The following is a 19,464-nucleotide window of genomic DNA, read 5'->3' on the forward strand; positions in this document are numbered from 1 at the left end:
TCAAGCTCAGGCTTGAAGCCAGTTAGATTTTTTCCCCCACCGCTCCTCTTGGAAGAAGCCTACACTGGCAAGAACTTCACTCCTCTGATGGTTAGAAACCTTTGCATATTTCAAGCCTAAACTCGTTGATGGCCAGTTTATAGATATTTGTTCTTGTGTCTGCACTGGCGCTTAACTTAAATAACTCCTCTCCCTTGCTGGTTTTCATCCTCTGACATATTTATAGAGAACAATCATATCTCCCCTCAGCCTTCATTTGGTTAGGCTAAACAAGCCAAGCTTCTTAAGTCTTCTCTTGTAAGGTATGTTCTCCATTCCTCTGAGTTCCCCAGAGCCCTTCTCTGGGTTCCCCACAGCCAGCACGCTATGCCACTCCCCACAGCATCTTCTGCTGGGAGAGGCTGGGACAGGAGCTTTCCTGCAGCTAGTGCTCCTCCAGGACCATTGCTCTCCCTGCTTACCTTCTGCTTGTCATTCTCCAACAGGAGAAGGCTTTCATCCCGCTCCTGCTGCAAACTCAGTACTTCCTCAGCCAGCTCCTCTTTCTCAGCCTCACATTTGGACAGCAGCTCCTCCTTCTCCTGCTGCAGCCGGTGCACAGTCTCTTCCTTCTCCTCCCTCAGTGCCAGATATAGGCTCTCCTGACATCGAGCAAGAGCAGAGCAGGCTGTTAGGACAGGTCTGGACTGGAACAAATCTTCCTGAGCAGTTACAGCCCTCACCCTGCTGCGTGCAGAGCCATGTGGCACTCCATACAGTGCTTGCCTGACAGAGAGGTCAGGGAGAGGGTTAACGCTGTGATGGCCCAGCTACTGTGCATGCCATGCTTCCGGCCAGCACGGAGGAGAACATTTAGGACAAAGAATACACAATGTAGCTAGGTTCCCAGGACTGCCTGTGATCTAGAGTCTTCATCATTTTACTATGTGGAGGAGAGAAAGGTGACCAGGAACAGCCAACATGGATTTACCAAGGGCAAGTCATGCCTGACCTACCTGATTGACTTCTATGATGAGATAACTGGCTCTGTGGATATGGGGAAAGCGGTGGATGTGATACATCTTGAGTTTAGCAAAGCTTTTGATACGGTCTCCCACAGTATTTTTGCCAGCAAGTTAAAAAATTATGGATAGGATGAATGGACTATAAGGTGGAAAAAAAGCTGGCTAGATTGTTGGGCTCAACGGTAGTGATCAACGGCTCACTGTCTAGTTGGCACCCAGTATCAAGCGGAGTGCCCCAGGGGTCGGTCCTGGGGCCAATTTGGTTCAACATATTTAATAATGATCTGGATGATGGGATGAATTGCACCCTCAGCAAGTTCGCAGATGACACTAAGCTGTGGGGAAAGGTAGATATGCTGGAGGGTAGGGATGACCCCTGAATAATCACCTAGACAAATTGTAGGATTGGGCCAAAAGAAATATGATGAGGTTCAACAAGGAAAAGTGCAGAGTCCTGCACTTAGGAAGGAAGAATCCCATGCACTGCTACAGGCTGGGGACCAACTGACTAAGTAGCAGTTCTGCAGAAAAGGATGTGGGAAAAGTTACCAAGGGGTCACCATGCCCTGGGAAAGGTGCCCCATGGTATGTTACTCAAGGGTCACCATGCCCCTGGTAAGGCTCCCCATCATATGTTACCCACGGGTCATCATGCTCCAGGTAAGATGCCCCATGGTACGTTACCCACGGCTCACTGTGCCCTGGGTAAAGTGCTCCATGGTATGATACCAGGGGGTAACCATGCTCGAAGAAATGCGCTCCATGGTATGTTACCCAGGGGACACTGGGCCCTGGATAAGGAGCCCTGTGGTAATTTACCCAGGGGTCATCGTGCTCTGGATAGGGCGTACCATTTTACGTTACCCAGGGGTCACTGTGCGCCGGGTAAGGCACTCCATGCTAAGTTACCCAGGGGTCACCCTGTCCCGGGTAAGGTGCTCCATGGTATATAGTCAAGGGGTCACCCTGCCCTGCATGAGACGCCCCATGGTACATTACCCAGGGGTCACCATGTTCTGGGGAACGTATCCCATGGTATGTTATCAAAGGGTCACAGTGCCCTGCGTAAGGTGCCCCATGATATGTCACACAGGGGTTGCCGTGCCCCAGGTAAGGTGCACCATGGTACATTAGCCAGGACTCACCGTGTCCCGTGTACGGCGCCCCATGGTACCTTATCCAGCAGTCGTATTGCCCTGCATAAATCTGTCCATGTTATGTTACCCAGCAGTCACCGTGCCCTGGGCAAGGCGCCCCATGGTATGTTACCGTGGGGCACCTTGCCCCAAGTAAGGTGCCCCATGGTATGTTACCATGGGGCACCGTGCCCCGAGTAAGGCGCTCCATGGTATGTTATGCAGGGATTGCCATGCCTCAGGTAAGGCGCTCCATGGTATGCTACCAAGGGGTCGCTGTGCCCTGGAAAAGGAGCCCTACGGTACATTATCCAGGAGTCACCGAATGCCAGGTAAGGTTCCCTACAATACATCACCCAGGAGTTGCTGTGACCTGGGTAAGGAGTCAACATGCCCCGGGTAAGGCACCTCACGGTAAGTTACCCAGGGGTCACCGTGCTCCAAGTAAGGCGCGCCATGGTGCATGTGATTTTGCACCCCATAATGCTTTGTAGAAATATGCTTATGAGTGTAAATATGACATAAATGGAATATATTTTATGCTAGATATGCCATTTAACATATCTTTGAAAAGCTTATGAGCTACTGAATATATTCGTCCTATTTGTATGCATGTATCATTTTTATATCTGAAGTTATGAGCATTGGCTCTATGCTTGTATTTAAAGTGTTTGCTGTAGGAAGCACATAAGGCAGATTTGGTCAACATAGTGTGAAGGGGTTATTCAAGTAATTGGGAGTACTTAACTAGCAATGGACTTTGGGAGACGCCAATCCCCAGCTTTCCTGGGAACGTTCAAACTAACATGTAAACACTGGCATCGGCCTGCAAAATGCTGAATTGTTCATAGACATGTGACTTGCCCAGGTGGCTACAGACTCCATCTTGTTGCTGTGATTTTACAAGACAGGATCAACAAGAGAGGGTACTGAAGTCCCAAGCTGCAAGGGAAAATGGGCTCAGAGGTAGTCTCAGCACATCAGGTGGCAGTCCCAAGGACGTCTCTGTGATCCAACCCATCACAATACATTACCCAGATGTCTCCCTGCCCCGGGTAAGGAGCCCCATGGTACATTAACCAGGGATCACCGTGCTGCAGGTAAGGTGCTCCATGGTACGTTACTCAGGGGTTGCTGTCCACTGCATAAGGCACCCCATGGAAATTTACCTAGGGGGTCACCCTGCCCTGGGAAAGGAGCTCCAGGGTACGTTATCCAGGGGTCACTGTGCCCCTGGTATGGCTCCCCATGGTACGTTACCCAGGAGTTAACATGCCCTTGGTAAGGCGCCCCATGGTACGTTATCCATGGCTCACCGTGCCCTGGGTAAAGTGCTCCACAGTATGCTACCTAGGGATCACCATGCTCTGTGTAAGGCACCCCATGGTAGATAACCAAGGGGTTGCTCTGCCCTGTGTAAGACGCCCCATGGTAGATTACCCAGGGCTCGCCGTACCCTGCCCTGTGTAAGACGCCCTATGGTACATTACGCAAGGGTCGCCGTGCCCCGGGTAAGGCGCCCCAAGGTATGCTATCAAGGGGTCACCATGCTCTGGGAAAGGTGCTCCATGGTACATTACCCAGGGGTCACTGTGCCCCTCATAAGGCGCCCCATGGTACTTTACCCAGGGGACACCATGCCCTGGGTAAGGCGCTCCAGGGTAAGTTACCCAGGGATCACCATGTCCCGGGGAAGGCACCCCGTGGTATGTCATCAAGGGGTCACCATGCACTGCAGAAGGCGCTGCATGGTACATTATCCATGGGTCACTGTGCCCAAGGTAATGTGCCCCAGGGGTCACGATGCCCTGTGAGAGGTGCCCCACATTACATTACCCAGCGAACCGCATGCCCCTCATAAGGGGCTCCATTGTACGTTACCCAAGGGTCACCGTGCCCTGGATAAGGAGCCCTATGGCAGATAACTAAGGTGTTGCCCTGGCCTGCATCAGACGCCCCATGGTACAATACACAGGGTTGCTGTGCCCTGTGTAAGACACCCCATAGTACAATACGCAGGGGTTGCTGTGCTCTGCGTAAGGCACTCCATGGTACATTATGCAGGGGTTGCCGTACCCTAGGTAAGGCACCCTATGGTATGTTGCCCAGGGGTTGCCATGCCCCAGGTAAGGAGCCCTAAGGTATGTTACCAGGGGTCGCCATGCCCTGTGTAAGGAACCCCCTGGTATATTACCCAGGGGGTCACCGAGCCCTGGGAAAGGCGCCCCATGGTACGTTATCCAGGGGTCACCATGCCCCTGGTAATGCACCCCATGGTACATTACAGAGGGGTCGCTGTGTCCTGGGTAAGGTGCCCCATGGTACCTTACCCAGGCGTGACTGTTCCCTGTGTAAGGCGCCGCATGTGTGCCCTGGGTAAGGAATCCCATGGTACGTTACCCAGGGGTTGCCATGCGCTGGGTAATGGGCCCTAACGTACTTTATCCAGGGGTCACTGTGCCACTGGTAAGGCGCCTCATGGTACATTCCCCAGGTGTCACCATGCCCCAGGTAAGGAGCCCCATTGTATGTTACCCATGGATCACCATGCTCCAGGTAAGGCGCCCCAAGGTACGTTATCCAGGGGTCACCATACCCCTGGTAAGGCACCCCATGGTACATTACAGAGGGGTCGCTGTGTCCTGGGTAAGGAATCCCATGGTATGTTACCCAGGGGTTGCCATGTGCTGGGTAATGGGCCCTAAGGTACTTTATCCAGGGGTCACTGTGCCACAGATAAGGCACCCCATGGTACATTCCCCAGGTGTCACCATGCCCCAGGTAAGGAGCCCCATTGTACGTTACGCATGGATCACTGTGCTCCGGGTAAGGTGCCCCAAGGTATGTTACCCAGAGATCACTGTGCTCTGTGTGAGGTGCCCCACGATACATTACCCAGGGGACCGCGTGCCCGGGGTTTGGCACCCCATGGTATGTTACCCAGGGGTCACTGTGCCCCGAGGAAGGCACTACATGGAATGTTGTCCATGGGTCACCATACCCAAGGTAATGCACCCCATGGTATGTTACCCAGAGGTCGTGTGCCCCAGGTAAGGAGGCCCATGGTACGTTACCCAGGGGTCACTGTGCCCCGGGTAAGGTGCCCAATGGTACATTACGCAGAGGTTGCCATGCCCCAGGTAAGGTGCCCCGTGGTGCATTACCCAGAGGTCTCCGTGCCCTGCGTAAGGAACCCCATGGTACATTACCCAGGGGTCACCGTGCCCCTCGTAAGGGGCTCCATGGTATGTTACCCAGAGGTCGCTGTGCCTTAGGTAAGGAGGCCTATGGTACATTACTGTGATGTTCTGTACCTCAGGGGAACACTCAGCACCCCCATGTTCATCCTTATAATATGATTGTGTGGTATCTAATACAAAGTTAGAATGGGTTTTGCTTTTGTTTCATTTGACCAAATCTGACTTGTTATCCCAAGGGGAATAATATCTTAAAAACTTAAAATCTACCTTGGTAGTAAATAAGTTTGTTTGTTTATTCCACTCTGAAGCAGTGCGTTTGGTTTAAAGCATGTCAGAGATTCCCCTTGGGATAACAAGCCCGGTACATATTAATTTCTTTGTTAAATTGACAAACTCTCATAAGTTTGCAGTGTCCAGTGGGCATAACTGGACACTGCAAGATGGAAGTTTCCTAGGGTTGTTTCTGGGACCAGAGATATTGGCTAGTATCATTCAATTACACAATGCAAGGAGTAGCTTACATGTCAGAGGCTGTGTGTGAACAACCCAGGAGTGGGGGTTCTCACTGCAGAGCAGGGTAAGGCTGGCTCCCAGAGTCAATGATTGGAGAGACCTAGCAGATCACGGGTCCGGATAACATCAGAGGGGAACGTCACAGTGGCGCAGCAAGCAGGGTGTATGTACGGCTTGTTACTCCAAATGAAGTTCACCCTTTAAGCACTGATAGTTGTGATTTTAAGTGCAGAGGCTAAGAACAGTCAGGAGGAGGTCACAGTTTTGTTATTTTCTGTTTGTTTATTTCAGGTGAGAGAAAGCAGAAAAATGACTACCACTGAGGCAGCTACAAAACTAGAGCTGGCTAGCCTGGAAGCTGCAGAGAAGGAAAAGGACTGCGAGTTTCAAATGTGGCAGGTAGAAATGATGCTCAAAGAAGCAGCTGTGGCCAGGGAAACTATGGAGGCAGAGGCAGCCAGGGAGGAGGTTGCACACAGAAGGGCCATGGTTGAAAAAGAGAGAGAGAGAGAGAGAGAGTGAAAACACCAACTGGACCTGCTAGAGAAGCAGAACCAGAACCCCCCCACCCCAATGACTCCATCTGTCTAAAAATCCAGAAATGGGAACATTTATGTCCTGCATACAGTGAGGAGGATGATATTGCTGAATATCTGACTACCCTTGAAAGGCTTTGTGTGACACATGAAATCCCTGATGTAAAAGAGTTCCTACCTTGATTGCAAAATTAACTGGTAAAGCTCAAAACGTATTCAATGCCTAATGAAGATGCTTTAGATTATTGTAAATTTAAAGATACTGTTTTGCAAAGTTTTCAGATTACCCCTGAAACATATAGTAAATTTAGGAATCTGAAGAGGGATATTGGTATGAGTAATGGGCAATATGTAAACAAAATGAAAGATTTGTTGGGAAAATGGGTCGGGGTAAAGAGGTGGCAAGTTTTGAAGGAATGCTTGATCTTGTTGCTCAAGGCATCAAGGCTGATGTAAAACAGTGTCTATGGGACAAAGATGTAAAGTATGTGGATGAGATGGCTTTTTTAGCTGATGCCTTCAAACAGAATCAGGCATCTACTGAGGGCAGGCCACAGAAAAGGGGGTTTAAAACTGGTGGGAAGGGAGGATCCCATTTTGCCCCTGGGAAGAGAGAAGGGGGTTGGGAGACTAAATATTCTCTTACCCAAAAATATGCCTCTAACCCTCATCCAAATCTCCTGTAAAAGCAGAAGAGCCCAAAAGGTGCTATCAGTGTAATTCCACTGATCACCTGAGGAATAAATGTTCTAGGGGGAAGCAGGCAACCAATAGCTCATGTTAGTTCTGCTGTCCTCAACACAGAACCCCCCCCAAGCAACTGAACCCTATCATATTGATTCTGTGAGGTTAGCCTCTGCAGAACCAGACATGGAGCATGTTAAGGCTAACCACATTAATAGCAGGGAGTACTTGGGGGCAGGGGCCCAGATCTCTCTGGTTAAGCAGAATGTGGTCCTAAAGGCCAGTATGCTACCTGGCCAAATGGCAGAGATTGTGGGGATGGGTGAAAGCAGATTCCTTGTACCACTAGCTAAAATCCATGTGGTTTGGGAAGGTTTGGAAAGTGTTTTGACTGCGGGGGTAATAGAACACCTCCTAGTTGACCTGTTCCTGGGTAATGATTTTTTCTGTGTAGCTCAGGTTAAAGTATTTGCCTGCAACAGGAGGGAGTTTTATGCTGGGACCCCTGAGGGAAAGGGAAAGGACTCAGGAACTGCTGAGAGAAAGGGAGAAAGTCTCCTTGATTCTTCGGCAGCAGCGGGGAGCCATATGCTTCCAGGTGGGAGGGTGGTTGAGACCAACTTCTGCACTGCAGCTGGAGGCAACACCATATCCGGAAGGGATGGGGGTGTAATGCCTGGTAGGGAGAGAACTGTCCAGGTTGTTAGCTGCCAGCAGATCGCAGCTGAACCAGAGACAAACCCAGCTCTATGGAGCAGGGAGAAATGTGTCCCAGAGGAGAGCCCAGATTAGGGGCAGGGAATCTCAGAAACCACTGAGGTGGGTGAGGATTCCTGTGACTCTGTAACACAGGGAAGCAGTGTTGCTTCCAAGTATGGGAGGGCCGGGACTAGCTCCTTTCCAACAGAAGGCAACATGCCCTCAGGCACAGGGGCAGGAGAGGATTAAGGAAACTGTCCCAGTTGTTAGCTGGCAGAGTTTTGCAGCTGAACTAGAAACAGAACCCTTCCTAGGAGCACAGAGAAATGTGTCTTAGGAGGGGACCCAGAGGAGGAAACTGGGGAAGGAATAGTGCAGGTACAAGAATGTCTCCTCACTAGTCACTTGGGGCAGGATGCCCAGGACACTAGGAGGATGGCTGGGTCAGCATCTGTGCACCAGTCACTCTGCCTGTGACCCAAGTTTTGAGAAGGACCTGTGTAACTGACCTCCTGGAGGGGAGCAGTCACACAGCTGACTTTTCAGGGACAGAGAAAGGGGTGGCAGAGGGTACCCCAATCCAGGTCCCAATTTTTCAGGATGCTATTTCTGATAAGTTTTTGGAAAGTAACTGTGTCTCTTTAAATCAAGATGCAGCTCCAATGTGTGTGCTAACAGAGGAGTTGGGACCAGGAAACTGCCAGGTGGTAGTTTGCCAGAATGCAAATGACCCAACTGACAGAGAAGGAGGTGTTTTCCCCGAGGCTGGTGAGACACAGAAATCAGTTATGGGAAAGCCTTTGGGAAAAGGTGCAGCTGATCAAATGGTAAACACACCTAGCCTAGAGAGCACAGATCACAGCCCTCTAGACGGCAGGGAAGGACTCAGTGCTGGGAGGGGTAAACACAGGGTAGCCTCAAAAGGGGAACTGGATTTTCTGCATATCTACAGTCCTGGGTTGGGAGATGGCCCCCCAAAGGGCCAGCCAATGTGCAGAATCCCCCTGAACACCTATCTTGCCAGACCCTGAGGCACCAAAATTCCAGAAACATGATTAAATTAAGCCCTGTGGAGGAACACTGGAGGGAAGGAAAAAGCTGGGAAGAGAGTCAAAGGACACCATGGGTAATGAACAAACTAACCTCAAACTAGAATATCTGAACAGAGGGCATGGTATCATAGAGATAAAAAATTTTGGTATTAATGTTAAGTTTTGGGATAAGAATTTTGTTACTGATGTTAAACCTTATGATAATGCTACTTTTCAATTAATACCTGTAAACAGGTTTAAAAGCTTATTACAGTAGAGAAACCATTAAAACCTTGTTTACTGTGTGTGAATGGGGAAACTGAGATGCACAACCTCATGGCCTTAATGGCTGGATGCCAAAAGAACTATAACACAAACTGCCTTCGAGATAGTCAGTGACTAACCTTCTTGCACTAAACTAAGCAGGGAGGTGTAAGGTTCTGTACCTCGGGGGAACACCCAGAACCCCTATGTTCATCCTTATAATATGATTGTGTGGTATCTAATGCAAAGTTTGTCATGTCATGTGTCTTTGGAAGGCTCATGATGTACTGAGAATTGTTGTTATGGTAATGTTATAGTAATGTTATAGGTTGTAATTCTATGTATATAGTTATGAGGCTGAAAATGTGTCCTCATGGCTTAAAGCAAACCCAGGCAAAAACTCTCCAGAAACAGAGGGGCAGTTCACACCTCATCAGGGCATGTACAGGACAAACCCAGCCCATCCTCACAGGAAAAAGGACACTGGCCCAGGCAACAAAGGGTCAGTTGGACTCTTAAGTGAGTCACCCCGCTTCCTTTAGTCAGTTTGGGACTGCAATGAGGGTGCTCATCTGACTCTGAAGTGGGGGGGGGGCAAAGCCAAGAGGGAAGAGAGAACATGATAAAAGGGAGAGACGTTTGTCATGCTTCCTCTCTCTTCCACCTCCATCTACAGATATCACCACCAAGCAACTGAAGCCCTAATCAAAGGGGAGAACCTGGTTGAAGGGCAACCAGCCAGCCTGTGGTGAGAAGCATCTAAGTTTGTAAGGGCATTGAAAGTGTTAAGATCAGCTAAAAATGTGTTTTCCTTTTGTTTCATTTGACCAAATCTGACTTGTTATGCTCTGACTTATAATCACTTAAAATCTACCTTGGTAGTTAATAATTTTTTTTGTTTTTTCTACCTGAAGCAGGGCATTTGGTTTAAAGCAGGGGTCTCAAACACGCGGCCCCGGTGCGCACCCCTGCCACCCCAGAGCCGCTCAACCCGCTGGGCTGGAAACCAAACCCCTCCTGCACCCCGCACCCCAACCCCCTGCCCTGAGCCCCCTGCTGCACCCTGCGGGCGGCGGGGGGAGGAGGTGATGCGGCCCTCAGGCCAAAGTACGAGTCCTCATGTGGCCCTCCTGGTGATTCAAGTTTGAGACCCCTGGTTTTAAGCATGTCAGAGACTCCCTTTGGGATAATAAGCCTGGTACATATCAATTTCTTTGTTAAATTGACAAACTCAGAAACTTTCAGCATCCAGTGGGCATAACTGGACACTGCAAGACAAAGGTTCCTAGGGTTGTGTCTGGGACTGGAGATATTGGCTAGTGTCATTTGGTTGCACGATCCAAGGAACAGCTTACATGCCAGAGGCTGTGTGTGAACAGCCCAGGAGTGGGGGTTCTCACAGCAAAGCAAGGTAAGGCTGGCTCCCAGAGTCAACGATTGGAGTGACCTAGCAGATCACCGGTCCAGATAACACCAGAGGGGAACGTCACAGGGATCCAGGGGTCAGTGTGCCCCGGGTAAGGCGCACCATGGTGTGTTACCAGTGGTCACCGTGCCTTGCATAAGGTGCCCCACAGGGGTCACTGTACCCCAGGTAAGGTGCCTGATGGTATGTTACCCAGGGCTCAGCAAGACCTGGGAAAGGCACCCCATGGTACATTACTCAGGGGACATTATGCCCCGGTAAGGTGCCCCATGGTAGCTTACCGGGGGTGACCGTGCCGTGAGTAAGGTGCACATGATTCCTTACCCACGGGGCACTGTGCCCCAGGTAAGGCGCTGCATGGTACGTTACCCATGTGTCACCGTGCCATGGAACTGCAGGCCAGTCAGCCTCACCTCCGTCCCTGGAAAAATCATAGACCAAGTCCTCAAGGAATCAATTCTGAAGCATTTAGAGGAGAGGAAAGTGATCAGGAACAGTCAGCATGGATTCACCAAGGGCAAGTCATGCCTGACTAACCTAATTCCCTTCTATGATGAGATAACTGGCTCTGTGGATGAGGGGAAAGCAGTTGATGTGTTATTCCTTGATTTTAGCAAAGTTTTTGATACGGTCTCCCACAGTATTCTTGCCAGCAAGTTACAGAGATATGGGCTGGATGAATGGACTGTAAGGTGGATAGAAAACTGGCTAGATTGTTCAGCTCAACGGACAGTGATCAATGGCTCCATGTCTAGTTGGCAGCCGGTATCATGTGAAGTGCCCCAGGGTCAGTCCTGGGGTTGGTTTTGTTCAATATCTTCATTAACGATCTGGAGGATGGCATGGTTTGCACCCTCAGTAAGTTTGCAGATGACACTAAACTGGGAGGAGAGGTAAATACACTGGAGGGTAGTGATAGGATACAGAGGGCCCTAGACAAATTAGAGGATTGGGCCAAAAGAAATCTGATGGGGTTCAACAAGGATAAGTGCAGAGTCCTGCACTTAGGATGGAAGAATCCCATGCACTACTACAGACTATGGACTGAGCAGCTAGGCAGCAGTTCTGCAGAAAAGGACCTAGGGGCTACAGTGGACGAGAAGTTGGATATGAGTCAACAGTGTGCTTGTTGCCAAGAAGGCTAACAGCATTTTCAGCTGTGTAAGTAGGAGCATTGCCAGCAAATCGAGGCACGTGATAATTCCCCTCTATTCGGCATTGGTGAGGCCTCATCTGGAGTAGTGTGTCCAGTTTTGGGCCCCACGCTACAAGAAGGATGCGGAAAAATTGGAAAGAGTTCAGTGAAGGGTAACAAAAATAATTAGAGGGCTGGAGCACATGATTTATGAGGAGAGGCTGAGGGAACTGGGATTATTTAGTCTGCAGAAGAGAAAAATGAGGGGGGGATTTGATAGCTGCTTTCAACTACTGAAAGGGGGTTCTAAAGAGGATGGATCTAGACTGTTCTCAGTGGTATCAGATGACAGAACAAGGAGTAATGGTCTCAAGTTGCAGTGGGGGAGGTTTAGGTTGGATATTAGGAAAAACTTTTTCACTAGGAGGGTGGTGAAGCACTGGAATGGGTTACCTAGGGAAGTGGTGGAATCTCCTTCCTCAGAGGTTTTTAAGGTCAAGCTTGACAAAGCCCTGGCTGGGATGATTTAGTTGGGAATTGGTCCTGCTTTGAGCAGAGGGTTGGACTAGATGACCTCCTGAGGTACCTTCCAACCATATATTCTATGATTCTAAGGGGCCCCATTGTATCTTACCGAGGAATCACCGTGCTTTGGCTAAGGCCCCTTGGTACATTACCCAGGGGTCTCTGTGCCCCATATAAGGTGCCCCAAGGAACGTTACTCAGGAATTGCCAAGTTCTGCGTAAGGCACCTCATGGTACGTTACCAAGGGTCACAGTGCCCTTGATAAGGTGCCCCATGATACGTTACCCAAGGGTTGCTGTGTCCTGGGTAAGGCGCTGCATGGTACCTAAATTAGGGGGCACCTTGCCCCAGGTAAGACACCCCATGGTATGTTAACCACAGCTCAGTGTGCCCTGGGCAAGGCATCCCATGTTACGTTACCCAGGGGTTGCCATGCCCTCAGTAAGGGGCCCCATGGTACCTTACTGAGGAGTCACCGTGCCCTGTCCAAGGCGCCCTATGGTACATTACCCAGGGTTCATCGTGCTGCGGGTAAGGCGCCCCATGGTGTGTTACCCGGGGTCAGTGTGCTCTGGGTAAGATGTCCCATGGTATGTTACCCAAGTGTCACGGTGCTCTGAGTAAGGCCCCCATGGTACGTTATCCAGGGTTCACCGTGACCTGGGTAAGGAGACCCATCCTATGTTACCCATGGGTCACCGTGCCCGGGTAAGGAGTCCTATCGTACGTTAACCAGGGGTTACCATGGTGATGTTGCACTCCATATGTTCTATGGAAATATGTTAATGAGCATGAATATAATGTCACTGGAATATGCTTTAGGCAAAAGGTCTCTTGTAAGGCATCATTACAAAGCTTATAATCTACTGAGTATGTTCATTCTATTTGTATGAATGAATCATTCTTGTATCTGAAACCAGGAATACGAAATATAACTCTGAGGTCCTATTGTAATTATTCAAACTGTGGTTTGGAATCTGGATGGCTCCCATTGACTAGGACAGTTGCCTGTAAAATGGCTCTGTTTAGTTGCACACCTTCCTGGACCAGCCCTGGAAGAATGGAGGCTGGAGTCTCACAGGACATGTGACCATGTCACTTGATACTGGAATCTATCTTAAACCTGGTGCTTTTCCATTTAGAAGGAGGGGTGGGGACCCAGAGAGACAAAAGATTCCCACCTTGTGCCAAAGCTATAAAAGGGGGTGGAACAGAACAAAGGGGGCTGCCAGTCATAAGAAATCCCCTAGTTACCACCTGAACTGGAACTAACAAGGACTGTATCAGGGAAAAGAATTGGGCCCAGACTAGGAAGGAGTCGCGTCTGTGAAAGAAGCTTATTGGAACATCTCTGAGGGTGAGATTTTACCTGTTAACAGTTTCTTAATGTAATAGGCTTAGACTTGTGTGTTTTGTTTTATTTTGCTTGGTAACTTACTATGTTCCACTGACTGCATCTGATGAAGTGAACTGTAGCTCATGAAAGCTTATGCTCAAATAAATTTGTTAGTCTCTAAAGTTTCACAAATACTCCTTTTCTTTTTACTATGTTCTGTCTGTTATTACTTGAAACCACTTAAATACTACTATTTATACTTAATAAAATCACTTTTATTTATTAATGAACCCCAGAGTAAGTGATTAATACCTGGGGGAGCAAACAGCTATGCATATCTCTCTATCAATGTTATAGACGGTGGACAATTTATGAGTTTACCCTGTATAAGCTTTATACAGAGTAAAACGGATTTATTTGGGGTTTGGATCACATTGGGTGTCTGGGTGCTGGAGATAGGTGACCTGCTGAGCAGTTTTTGGTTAAAGTCTGCAGCTTTGGGGGCGTGGATCAAACCTGGGTCTCTGTTGCAGCAGGCTAGCATGTCTGAGTCAACAAGGAAGGGTTCTGGAGTCCCAAGCTGGCAGGGAAAACAGGCTCAGAAATAAATTCACCATGTCAGGTGACAATCCCAAGGGGGTCTCTGTGACTGAACCCATCACAACCGTGTCCGGGGTAAGGCACACCACTGAGTGACCATGTCCCAAGTAAGGCGCCCCATGGTTCGTTACCCAGATGTCACCATGCCCTGGGTAAGGCCCCCTATGGTATGTTACCCCAGGTTCACCGTGCTGTGGTAGGGTGCCCCATGGCACGTTATGCAGTGGTCGCCGTGCCCAGATAAGGTGCCCCATGATATGTGACCCAGGAGTCACCGTGCCCAGCGTAAAGCGCCCCATGGTACCTTACCAAGGAGTCGCCATGCCCTGGCTAAGGCCCCATGGTACATTATCCAGGCGTCGTAGTGTCCTGGGTAAGGTGCCCCATGGTTCGTTACCCAGGGCTCGCCATGCCCTGGTAAGGCGCTTCATGGTACATTACCCAGTGGTTGCCGTGCCCTGGGAAAGGTGCCCCATGGTACCTTACCCAGGCGTTGCTGTGCCCTGGGTAAGGTCCCCCCATGTTACCCAGTGGTTGCTGTGCCCTGGGTAAGGTGCCCCAGGTACATTACTCTCGACGTTACCTGTTTGCCTCATTTCTACTGCGAATATGTCTAGTTTCAGCTTGCAGCCAAATAGGGCTCCTCTCTCTCTGAGGCTGGAGGCTGCAGCACTCACCTTTTCCTGTTTCAGCCGTGCCAGGTCTTCCTCATGGGCCTTCTTCTGGTCCTTCAGAGACAGCTGAGTTTCTTGTTCCATCTGCACAAGCTGCTGCTTCAGTGACTCTATATCCTGCCTCCAGATGGTGTCCTGCAGCTCCAGCTCCTGCTGGGCCTTCTCCACCTCCACTGTGGACCAAAGAAACCCTTGTGAGACTCCCAAGGGTCCTGCTTGCATAAAGCCCACTCAGGGGTGCAATGCAGGCATTACTCTCTGCTGCAGGCTATGGGATCTGGGGCTCTGTGATACCACAAGACAAGGGACGTGGGCATGGCTCTGCTTAGGCCGGGGGTACTGAGCTCACAAGCTGAAGCCATAGACAGAAGGCAAGTGGGGACTGGCAGTAGCACATGCACTTTACCTTGGAGCACCTGCCTTATCTGGTCAAGGCTCTGATTCTCCCCTTCCAGCTGTTCCTTCTGGACTTCCAGCTGTGCTGCTAGCTCCTGAATCTCAAAAAGGCTGATCTCCAGTGAGTTCTTCTCAGCTCTGCGGCACAGCAGCAAAAAATCAGGGCCAGTGATGTAGGCTATCGCTTCCCCGATCACCAGTGAAAATTAGTTGGAGCTTTGATTGTGGGCCCCGAAGCCTTTATGGCTCAGCTATGAGCTATTTAGCGCTGTCCCAGCCACAGTCTGAATGCCATGTGTGCCCTGTATGAACATCTGCTGCACACAGGCTTCCTTGGGGCCTCTCTCCTGTTCTCCATTCGCCAGGTGTGTTTCCAGCAGCAGGCCCTGTGAAGCTGCCCCTGGCCATTCAGTATGGGAGCAATTCCACATGACTATGGCTGAGACTGGCTGTCACGTATGTGATTGCTGTTTCAGGGTGTCTGGCCCGGAGAAGGGCATGGGTGGCTCCCCTTGCCCAGAGACCATGGTTGGGGGGCAGAACTCCTCTTCCTCCCGTGCAGGTGAGGCTTCATTTCCACCAGTGTGTGGCAGAGGAGAACCAGGGCTATGAAGCATTAACAATCCTTTCATTCAAACCACCTAGGGAGCTGGAGCGAGGCCTCTGCATGGTGAATGACTGCCCAGGCCACCCTACGTGGCATCCCCGCCAGCCCAAAGGAGTGTGGGCATCATGTCTCCCCACCTGAGCCCAGGTTGGTAGTGGCTTAGAACAGCCACCCTCCCAGCTGTCCACTAGCTGTGTGAGCTAAGCTGGAAACTCCCTCCCCTGCTCTGCAGTGTGACTGGGTACCAGTTGCCCCACTGTGCCTGTCAGAAGGAAGGAGAAGAGTGGATGCAGCAGCAGGGAGGGGGAGCATGTTGGGCAAGAGCGGGGCTCCTGGCATTCCTTGCCTTCCCCTGTCGGGAATGACTCCTCCTGGTCCATCTCCATTACTGATCTGGGCTGTTCCCAGCCTCATACCAGCAGGTAGCCCTTGGAGCAGCAGAGCAAGGAGCTCCTGGCACAGAAAAGAGACCTTCTCTCCCCTGTCACAGCACCCCTTAGCAGCCCTCCCCTCAGATATAAGAGACCAGCCAGCCTCCAGGTGATGCTTGGGCTCCCAGGATCTGAAGAGAAAGGAGGGGATACCTGAGCGTGTCCGTCTCTTCCAGCAGGCCCTTCCTCTGCCTCTCCAGTGCATTGAACTCCACAGCCAGCCGCGCCTTCTCCTTAGCAAGCTCCTCCTTCTCCTGGGTGATGCGGAGCATGGCATCGGCCTGAATCTCCAGCTCCTGGTGGCTGTGTGCCAGCTGTTCACTCAGAGTGTGCTGCTGGCTGCTCATCTTGGGAGAGTGAGGAAGGGAAAGTGAGCAAAGCAAGAGAGCAAAGGGTGTGACTGGACCCTCCATGCTCCCAGAGTCCCTTTTGCTAGCTACCCCTACTGCAGGCAGCAGAGAGGGAGGGAGAGCAACACCCATGGGACGGCTACTTCCCCGGCCCCTCCCCACCTCACCAGCCAGGCACACCAGGGCAGTATTCTGCTCCAGGGATACAGGTGGGGTAGGTCATTTCCCCCACACAGCAACTTGTGAGGATTTGCTTTCTGTGCCCCCATCTTGTTCCCAGTCTGCTCCTGTGGCTCCCAGTTGCTCCAGGCACCAGCTGGCTGACAGCAAAGCCACCACGAGTGAGGAATGGAGAAAAGCAGGCATGGGGGGTGGGAGACCTTTGCCACAAAGGGAAGCCTGGCTCTTGCACAGCAGTGTGCAGGGAGAAAGCGTTATCTGGGGCAGGTCCCCACCTGGGCCTGCTCTCACCTGCATCAGGTGATCCCGCAGCTGAGCTTTGTCCCTGAGCAGCAACCTCATCTCTTCCCCCAGTGCCTCTCGCCTCTCCTCTGCCATCTGGCAGCTCTTCTCCTGCTCCCGCTTGGCTGCGCTTGTCCATGCCATCTCTTGCTCCAGGTGCGCCAATTGCTCTCGCAGGCCAGCTCGCTCCTGCTCCAGTTCCTGCCTCTGCTCCAGCAGCGAGCTCTTCTCCTCCTCCAGCTTCATCACACCCAAAAGCCAAAGAGAGGGCAGTGGGATAAAGGGCCAGCTCTGGGAGGAAAGTACCCTACAGACTCATCAAGAGTGAAGGGCAGGGCAGTCTAGAGTCAGAGCTAGCCCGCTCGCAGGTGACATCAGAACAGCAGAGCACAGCTGCCTGCTGTTAGAAGCTCAGCTGCAGAAAGGACAGTTGCTGTTGCCATGGGGGATCCGTTTTCAGCCTGGGGATGTTCCCTGGATGGGGAATATATTCCCAACCCTAACTCAGATCTGGCGGGGCCTAGGCACTGCAATTCCTTCATGCCCATAGAACTCGGAGGCTCTGACAGTCACATTAATGAGAAATGACTTCACATTGGCTCCTGAGAGCTAAGTGCCATAGGCTGAGCTGACAAGGTGCAGAAGCGTGGCGAAGCCTCCTGCATGGTGCGTAAACAGGTTCCAGGCTCATGCGGGGAGCCGAGCAGTGCTTGAAGTGCCTTGGAAGTTCTACCTGCTGTTGGCACAAGCAGTCGAGCATGTAACGGCCACACTTCCCCCCCATGTCGGGCCTCGTTGAAGTTACACTCCTGCGGTGATTACAAGCCCCGCTGGGACAGTGCTCATGAGACTGAAACATTTCTGGCACAGCCCAGGATTAGAGAGATTCGAAGTGAACGTCCCATGGTTCAGAACTGAGGGGGAACAACTAAAGAAAGCGCTCTCCGGCTGCCAGCACTTCCCACACCAGTAAGTGGGAGAGGGCAAACTTCACCCACCAGCCTGGGTGCTCTGGGGCAGGGCTTCTCCAGGAGATGCTGACAGAAGGTATGTAGGTGCTTAACTCCCACTGAATCAATGGGAGCTAGGCGCCAACGTCCCTTTGTGGATCCTGCCCTTCCTCTCTCTGGGCTTCCGCTTTCCAGCTATAAAGGGAACAATGACATTTCCTTTTGTCCCACCCTCGTTTCTTTACCTGGTAAGCTCTTTGGTGGGTCCTGATCTTGGCTGTGGCCTCTAGGTGCTACAGGAATGCTCCCCAATGGTAGGAATGGGTGACAGAGAGCAGTCCTGCATGGCTCAATGTGCTGTGGGGGCTGGGAGAGGGGCCTCTACCTTTACCCTGCAGCCTGCTGTTCCACTGAGGGAGTTCTCAGCCACTACAGCAACAGGGATGCTTTTCACTTGGCAGAGTAGGACGTTTCTGTTTCCCCACTTCTCCCTGGATCTGCCGGGCAGCCCCAACAGGAAAGGGCTGGATCTGGCAGGCCCTGGCATAGGAATCTGCAGCCAGGAGTGGGAGCTGAGTGGCTGGAAGAGTGCTGGGCACTTCTGGTACAGCCGGCAGCCCCTGCCCAGGGCTGGAGGTGGCAAAGTCCTGAGATGAGGCTCCCTAGAACACCAGCATGGGGGGTAAGGGGAGGCTAGTGAGAGAGGAGCTGAATGAGAGCAGGGAGGGGAGATGATCCTGTGTTGGGGGGGGCGTGCAGGGGCCAGGGAGAAGGGAGGGGCACAGCCCACTCAAAGGGACCTGACCCTGCCCACCCATACATATGAACCTTGTAGCCAAACTCAGGAATTGCCCCTTTCAAAGGGACAAGAGGCACTTTCCTGGGCTGGGCTGTGGTGATGTCCTGCAGCTGGTACATCTTGGCTGGGTACGTGATGGTGCTCAGGCATGGAATAACGGAACCAGCTCCTGTGGGCCAGTGCTGAGTGACAGAACCCTGGTCATGGGCGGGGGGTGGGCATGTGAGGGACACAGGGGTAGAGCACAGAGTGTAGGCTGGGGTGTTTGTGACAGGCACAGGAGCAGAGCATAGGGCAGGGGCGTGTGATGGGCACGGGGCAGATCACAGGGCAGAGGTGTGTGAGAGGCACATGAGCAGAGTGCAGGGTGTAGGCTGGGGTGTTTGTAATGGGCACAGGGGCAGCACACGGGGGGGATGTGTGAGGGGCACAGGGGAAGAGTTCAGAGCAGGGGTGTGTGAAGGGCACAGGGGCAGAGCACAGGCAAGCGGCGTGTGAGGGACACGGGCAGAGTGCAGGGCAGGGTGTGTGTGAGGGGCACATGAACACATGAACTATCTTTGAGTCATTGGGTACAGTAGCTGATTTAAAGGACAGATTACAAACCATAGTTAATAGTTCAGCAATTTCACATTTGAGTTCTTTCAGAATTCTTAGGTGAATGCCATCTGGTCCCGGTGACTTGTTAGTTTCTCAATTCCAAAA

General features: G+C 51.4%; 1 protein-coding gene across 1 annotated transcript in view; it reads right to left on the reverse strand.

The window, feature by feature from the left end:
- Positions 1–19,464, reverse strand: part of CROCC2 (ciliary rootlet coiled-coil, rootletin family member 2) — a 193,938-nt gene that overhangs the window by 93,252 nt on the left and 81,222 nt on the right. The window contains exons 17-21 of the mRNA XM_043491634.1: positions 17,020–17,250; positions 16,352–16,545; positions 15,171–15,298; positions 14,768–14,937; positions 462–641 (exon numbers count right to left, since the gene is read on the reverse strand). Of these exons, the coding sequence (XP_043347569.1) occupies positions 462–641; positions 14,768–14,937; positions 15,171–15,298; positions 16,352–16,545; positions 17,020–17,250 (903 nt within the window). The remainder of the gene's footprint in view (positions 1–461; positions 642–14,767; positions 14,938–15,170; positions 15,299–16,351; positions 16,546–17,019; positions 17,251–19,464) is intronic.

Source organism: Dermochelys coriacea, chromosome 9, assembly GCF_009764565.3.
Source record: "Dermochelys coriacea isolate rDerCor1 chromosome 9, rDerCor1.pri.v4, whole genome shotgun sequence".
NCBI lineage: Eukaryota > Metazoa > Chordata > Testudines > Dermochelyidae > Dermochelys > Dermochelys coriacea.